General features: G+C 46.0%; 1 protein-coding gene across 1 annotated transcript; it reads left to right on the plus strand.

Annotated features, from left to right (window-relative positions):
• The first annotated feature begins 3,338 nt into the window (after positions 1-3,338).
• On the plus strand, positions 3,339-6,661 carry LOC117971656 (G-protein-signaling modulator 1-like). Its single transcript, XM_059009089.1, has 4 exons — positions 3,339-3,923; positions 4,166-4,337; positions 5,561-5,814; positions 5,958-6,661. Exons 1-4 carry the CDS (start codon positions 3,717-3,719, stop codon positions 6,111-6,113), a joined length of 789 nt encoding a protein of 262 aa, XP_058865072.1. The 5' UTR covers positions 3,339-3,716; the 3' UTR covers positions 6,114-6,661.
• Positions 6,662-7,425: the final 764 nt, after the last annotated feature.

A 7,425-nucleotide genomic window follows, 5' to 3' on the forward strand; every position in this document is an offset into this window, starting at 1 on the left:
CACACAGACACTGAGACACACACACACACACACTCTCACACACGCCCACACTGACAGACCGGATGAGCTCTCCTCTATGCCTGTGCATTGCTCTCACATCAAACCACTTCTTCATTTTTTTTTAATTATGCTAATCTGCCTCTGACACACACACCACACTCACATCACACTCTCTACGCTGTCTCTGACACACTCACACACACACAAACACACACGCTGGCACCGAGTCTCCTGTCGTGAGATCACTTTTTCTCACTCTCTCACTCTCTCACTCTCTCTGTTTCTCTGCACCGCGCCATGCTGAAGCTGTTTGCTGGGACGGAAGCTCACTACACAGCCAGACCGAAAGGAGAAGCCATCTTCGAATGAGGTAGTGTACAAACTGCACAGGAAACAATGTAAGAGCATCAGGGCGAGCCAGCAAGCGAGACTCGGGCTCTTTACTTGAAATATATTCTGAAACATAATCCAAAATGCACTGAGTGGGGTCTTGAGTACATGTTCCTGTTTCTACTGGGTTAAATTGAACTATTGTGAAAATATTCTCATTTCTATTAGTATTATTATAAGTATTCAATATATGCCTGTCATCCAGAACTATTGAACACTCAATAGTACTGAATTAGAAATATTAACAGAAACTGAATATATAGGGCAGCAGTGTGGAGTAGTGGTTAGGGCACTGGACTGGGACACTGCTGCTGTACCCTTGAGCAAGGTACTTTACCTAGATTGCTCTAGTAAAAACCCAACTGTATAAATGGGTAATTGTATGTAAAAATAATGTGATATCTTGTAACAATTGTAAGTCGCCCTGGATAAGGGCGTCTGCTAAGAAAGAAAGAAATAATAATTCAATGGCAAGCATTTAGACCAGAATTCTTTCTCAGAAGGCATAGGAAAAGTTATTTTAATTTTATTGAAGATGCTGAGAAAGACTTTTAGTGCAAACGTTTGCCATTGAATTTACACTGAAGATACTGAGAAAGACTTCTAGTGGAAACGTTCCTCACTGAATTTACACTGAAGTCACTGAGAAAGACTTTTAGTGGAAACGTTTCTCATTGAATTCATTAAGTTTCTTTTAGTGTTTCTGTTGAAGACACTGAGGGAGTTGAAACGTTTGTCGTTGACTTTCTGTTAGTATTTCTAAGTGTAACTCTCCTACCCTTTTGTTAAAAGGAGTTCACAGAAATCCTGACTGAGAAAGTGTGTTGAATTCCTCTCCCCTGATCACAAATGGAGATTAGATAAAGGGGCATTCAGAACAGAAAATAGGAGGCACTTTTTTACACAGAGAATTGTGAGGGTCTGGAACCAACTCCCAAGTAATGTTGTTGAAGCTGACACCCTGGGATCCTTCAAGAAGCTGCTTATCAGCACTGTTATCAGCACGGTTATCTTCACACAGGGGGAGAGAAGCTCCTCAGTGGGTCTGAATCACCCAGCTTCAAAGACTCATCTAACCAATGTTATGTTAATTAGGGAGCCAAAGCTTTTCTTGGTTAATCTAATCAATCGGAGATTTGGGTGAATTTCTCAGAGCTCTGTTTACTCTGCTCAAAGAGTGAAAGTGTTGAGCAGGGAGTCCAACATCTATACAAACAGTACAGGCCAGACACTCAAAGCTGTCATTAGAGCAATTGTTTTGGTCCGACAGGGAAAAAATAAAACAATAATGATTCTAAAACTAAGAAGAAAACAAACCCTCTAAATCTCTGCGCTTGTTTTGTGTCTGGGGACTTTTGTAGGTGAGTTTTTTGCCAAAAAATATACTGCTGATGATGCGTTGAGTAAATAAAGAGTTTTGAGGATCCAGCTCTCTGTGTTTACTGACAGGACATGGGAATAGACTGTAGCAGAAAAGACTTTTACTAAAACTAAACAGCTTGACTGAATGTTAGCAAAGATATTTAAAACAAGAGAAAGAATCCGAGAGGAGGTTTTGGCAGACTGCTCTGAGACAGAGCTTCATCGTGTCTCTATCAGTAAGCATGCTGACTGCATTGGCCTCCATTAACATCCCTCCAGAGCCCACAACAGGACCCCTTAGAAAAGTGTACCACGCTAAATTAGAAATGTTCCCCTTTCCCCATGTCTATACTATGTCTAGTCTACACTGGTTTGCCATGTTTTCAATATCATTTACCACACTTTAAATTGCCAATCTATGCTCTACCATGCTTGCACTGTGTTTTATTACACTGTGCTGTGCTTGACTGTGGGACACTTTCACATGGCTTTACTATACCTCTCTGTGCCTTACAATGGTTCCCTACGCTTAGGGCTTCTGTTTTGGGGTTTTATTAATTGTATTTTTCGGTGCTTAGTTTTAGCTATTTTCGAGTTTTATGTAAATCGTTTTTTGGTGGTTTTTTTCTACGAAGTTTCGTTTTTGATATACTGTATGAAATGAGTGTTTTCGGTTACTTTCCAAAATGCTTGAGCGTATTTTTTTCCTGTCAAAACATTACAGTAGTAACTCGACAGCACACTTAAGCTGTCCCTTCTTTCCTTTGCTGTCTTCCACAGTGAAATCCCTCTGGTCTCGGCACATTCTTCTGGGGTTTGTGTGTGGAGTCATTTTTGTACATTTCGCCACAATTCTGTTTTAAATCCTCCGTGTCTTAACTGTAATACAACTTGAAATCCCGCTAACAAGCCTCCATCCTGATTGTAATCTCGTTTTAAATCTGGCAAGCGGAGTCTCCAATAGAAATGCAGGAATGTGCTGTCACTCAGTAGTTGGGGCGGGTTTAAAGGATTGAGAACGAATCAATGATAGATACAAGTCAGGAAGGCGGGACATTGCCCAGCAGCACTGGGAAATGTATTTATTATTATTTTTGTAGTGTTTATTGGCTATCCACTGATTTCATTTTTTTTGTATCAGGTTTTATTGGTTAAAACCGAAAATCAGAAGCCCTACCTATGCTTTACTGTGCTGTCACTGTGCTATATTACACTGTGCTGTGCTTATACTGCTGGACACATGTATGAGGGTGCTGCTGATGAGTTCTAACAGGGACGTCTCCTCTCGCAGCGACCCTCAGGGTGACCCCTTGAACTCTCTGTTTGTTTCAGGTCGGGGGTCACAGGGTTGCACTGAGCACATGGAAGAGGAGGGTCAGAGGTCAGGGGTCACAGGGCTGGGCCCTGCCCTGTCCGGAGTGGAGAGTGAGAGTGAGGCTGGGGGTGAAGACGGGTTACAGAGGGGGGATGCGGGTGTGAGCACAGGGGAGATAGGGGCAGAGGGAAAAGGGGGAGAGGGGGGGTTGGAGAAAGAGGGGGAGGAAGAGGGAGAAGGAGGGGGAGAGGGAGAAAGAGAGGAGCAGGGGTTGAGGGGAGAGAGAAATGGAGATGGAGAGGAAGGAGAGAGGGAGGGAGAGGGAGAAGGGGGGAGTGTAGAGAGGAGTGTCACAGAAAGAAGTGAGGTCAAACCTGCTCCAGAGATAGAGGTGGTTGACAGGAGTGTCCCTGAGAAGAGTGAGACAGAGGGTGAGAGCGCAGTCAAGGCAAGAGGGGGTGAGACAGGCAGTGAGGCACAAAGTGAAGGTGTCACACAGAGTAAGCTGCAGAGTGAGAGGCAGGGGGAAGGTGAAGGAGAGAGTGTCCTGGGGAGTGAGACAGTGGGGGTGAGCTGTGAGGGGAGTGAGGCAGTGGGAGTGAGCTGTGAGGGGAGTGAGGCAGTGGTGGTGAGCTGTGAGGGGAGTGAGATGGGACCAGAGGTTGCAGAGAGAGACACAAGCCAGGTGAAGAGTGAGACTGAGGGGAAGGAGGAAGAGGAGGGGAGGGAGAGTGAAGGAGAGTCAGGGGGAGGGGCTGCGGGAGGAGCACGAGGAAGGGCAGACGGAGGAGCGGTCAGTCCTGATTCTGCCGTGCCCCCCACTCACACTCTGCTTCCTAGAGCAGCCGAGCTCCAGGTAAGTGTAAAGTCTGTGTGTGTGTCTCAGTGTGTGTGTGTGTGTCTCAGTGTGTGTGTGTTTGTCTCAGTGTGTGTTTGTATCAGTGTGTTTGTGTCTCTGTGTGTGTGTCTCAGCGTGTGTGTCTCGAATCTCCTCTCTTTCACTCTCCCTTCCATTCTCTATCCATTCTACTCTCCTAAGAAGTTGTAGTAGAGCATTCTCTTTCCCCCTCTCTCTCCCCCTCCCTCTCCGCGTCTCAGGCTCGCAGATTAACCCCTGACCTCCCGGAGAGCTTGTTTGAGTTGCTGTTCCAGTCTCAGGGTCGGCGCCTCAATGACCAGCGCTGCTCTTTCCGGAGGGAGCGGGGGAGGGAGGGGCTGCAGAGAGGCTGGCAGTCCGAGCCGAGCACCCCCGTCGAGAAGCGCAGAGAAGGTCAGAGACACTCCCCTTTGTTTCGGAGTCGTCGTGTTGGTCATTGCGTGTGTGTGTGGTGTTTCATTGTGCAGTTGTGTTTTGTTGTGTGTTTGTTATGTGGTTGTGTATTGCTGTGTTGTTGTGTATTGTGTGTAACGCTGTTTGGCTGTGTCGTTGTGTATTGTGTGTAACGCTGTTTGGCTGTGTCGTTGTGTGTAACGCTGTTTGGCTGTGTCGTTGTGTATTGTGTGTAACGCTGTTTGGCTGTGTCGTTGTGTATTCTGTGTAACGCTGTGTTGTTGTGTATTGTGTGTAACGCTGTTTGGCTGTGTCGTTGTGTATTGTGTGTAACGCTGTTTGGCTGTGTCGTTGTGTATTGTGTGTAACGCTGTGTTGTTGTGTATTGTGTATAACGCTGTTTGGCTGTGTCGTTGTGTATTGTGTGTAACGCTGTTTGGCTGTGTCGTTGTGTATTGTGTGTAACGCTGTGTTGTTGTGTATTGTGTATAACGCTGTTTGGCTGTGTCGTTGTGTATTGTGTGTAACACTGTTTGGCTGTGTCGTTGTGTATTGTGTGTAACGCTGTTTGGCTGTGTTGTGTATTGTGTGTAACGCTGTTTGGCTGTGTCGTTGTGTATTGTGTGTAACGCTGTGTTGTTGTGTATTGTGTGTAATGCTGTTTGGCTGTGTTGTGTATTGTGTGTAACGCTGTTTGGCTGTGTTGTTGTGTATTGTGTGTAACGCTGTTTGGCTGTGTCGTTGTGTATTGTGTGTAACGCTGTTTGGCTGTGTCGTTGTGTATTGTGTGTCACGCTGTTTGGCTGTGTCGTTGTGTATTGTGTGTAACGCTGTTTGGCTGTGTCGTTGTGTATTCTGTGTAACGCTGTTTGGCTGTGTCGTTGTGTATTGTGTGTAATGCTGTTTGGCTGTGTCGTTGTGTATTGTGTGTAACGCTGTTTGGCTGTGTTGTTGTGTATTGTGTGTAATGCTGTTTGGCTGTGTCGTTGTGTATTGTGTGTAACGCTGTTTGGCTGTGTCGTTGTGTATTGTGTGTAACGCTGTTTGGCTGTGTCGTTGTGTATTGTGTGTAACACTGTTTGGCTGTGTCGTTGTGTATTGTGTGTAACGCTGTTTGGCTGTGTCGTTGTGTATTGTGTGTAACGCTGTGTTGTTGTGTATTGTGTGTAACGCTGTTTGGCTGTGTCGTTGTGTATTGTGTGTAACGCTGTTCGTTCTTGCAGTCTTCTTCTCCTCGATGACCTCGCTGCAGACGGAGGAGTTCTTCGAGATGGTGGCAAACTCGCAGGGGCGTCGCCTGGACAACCAGAGGGCGGAGCTACAGGAGCCCCCTCCCCCCTCCGCCCCAGCCTGTGAGAACGAGGCCACCGTAGAAGGGGCGGGGTCAGAGGAAGCGCCAAATTTGGGCGTGACAGAGGGTGGAGCTGAGAAGAAAGCTGCAAATGAGGAATTGTACAGCATGATCCTGTCCTATCAGGTACCCTCACTTCCTATCACACTCCCTCCCTCTCTCCCTGTCTCCCCCCTCTCTTTCTATCACTTCCTATCACACTCTATTACTCTCTTACACAGATTCCCTCCCCCTCGATCACACTTCCTCATCCTCTCGCTCTCTCTCAGGTGCAGGGTCGTATTGATGAGCAGCGCTCCCGTCCCCCTGGCCCGGTCGATGATGAGGGGTTCTTCTCTCTGCTGCTCCGGGTTCAAGGAGGGCGAATGGAGGAGCAGAGGGTGGAGCTTCCAGAAGGACTCCTGCGTAGGGTCAACTCCCACTGATCCACTTCCTGTCTGGAGACACACCCACTTCCGGTCTGAAAACAACATAACTTCCTGTATGGAGACACATCACTTCCTGCCTGAGAACACACTTCCTGTAAAAACACTTTCTGTATAGATATATTTACATTTCCTGTCTGGAGGAACACCCACCTCCTGTCTGAAAACGCGCTCACTTCCTGTCTGCTCCTCTTATTGTCTGGAGATCCTCACAATCCCTTTTGGGGAAACCAGGAGATCCACTTCCTGTGTGGAATATACTTCACTTCCTCTGAGCATTATTTCTCATGAGTCTGACTTTCTGTGAAAAAAAAGTGTAACTTCCTGTAACATACACTTTGAAAGTGACTTCCTGTGGCATGTACCTCATTTCCTGCGGTATATTTGCAGTGATGTCGAAAGAAACAGTGACTCAGTATTTCTTAATGAAATTGTTATTTTTAATATTGCTTTCTCTACAACCTGTGTGATTATTGTGTGTGTGAGTGAAAAGATTTGTAAAAAATGAGGCAAAATTAACAAAATACAATTTTAATAATTATTACTCATTAATCTGTCCAGTCCTTGTCTCTTATGGTACAAGACTACTGTCTGTCTCCTCACTAAGCTAATAGAAGTGTCCAATCAAACCCCCCCTTTCCCTGTCTCTAATGGTACAAGATTACTGTCTGTCTCCTGGTCGTTCATACTGGTGGCACAGCTCAGCTGATGTGTTGTCCCGTTTGCTGATCAAAATTGAGTCAAGGTGTCATTTCTGGATGAATGAGCACTTTCAGCTCAGACAGCCAGAGAAACTGAAACATATCCCTAAAGCACTGTCCTTTAACTGGAGGGTAAAACCATGCTACTGATGAAGAGCTGAAACCTTTTGAGCACCTCGCCTGTAGTTGTTCTTGGTGACCTGGTTTAGATGCTAAAATACAGCACTTGGTAAGCCAGTGTGAGATCTGCCAAAATAAGCGGAACACGCCTGCGACAGCACTGCTCCCTACATGAGTGTGTCCAGCAAGACTGTGGCAAAAGCTTCACATTGAGAAAGCAGAGCAAAGATTCTTAGTCCTGATTGATTCTCATTCTAGAAGGTCTGAAGTAGTGCCTACATTGAACACTACTGCTGAGAACACCATTGAGATCCTGTGAAATCACTACTGCTGAGAACACCATTGAGATCCTGTGAAATCACTACTGCTGAGAACACCATTGAGATCCTGAACACTACTGCTGAGAACACCATTGAGATTCTGAACACTACTGCTGAGAACACCATTGAGATCCTGAACACTACTGCTGAGAACACCATTGAGATCCTGAA

The sequence above is a fragment of the Acipenser ruthenus genome, chromosome 38, assembly GCF_902713425.1.
Source record: "Acipenser ruthenus chromosome 38, fAciRut3.2 maternal haplotype, whole genome shotgun sequence".
NCBI classification, from domain to species: domain Eukaryota; kingdom Metazoa; phylum Chordata; class Actinopteri; order Acipenseriformes; family Acipenseridae; genus Acipenser; species Acipenser ruthenus.

Coding starts and splice junctions, on each gene's coding strand:
- LOC117971656 (XM_059009089.1), top strand. CDS start 3,717: ATGGGACCAGAGGTTGCAGAGAGAGACACAAGCCAGGTGAAGAGTGAG. Junction 4,338..5,560: donor CGTCGAGAAGCGCAGAGAAG/GTCAGAGACACT, acceptor TCGTTCTTGCAG/TCTTCTTCTCCTCGATGACC. Junction 5,815..5,957: donor GCATGATCCTGTCCTATCAG/GTACCCTCACTT, acceptor GCTCTCTCTCAG/GTGCAGGGTCGTATTGATGA.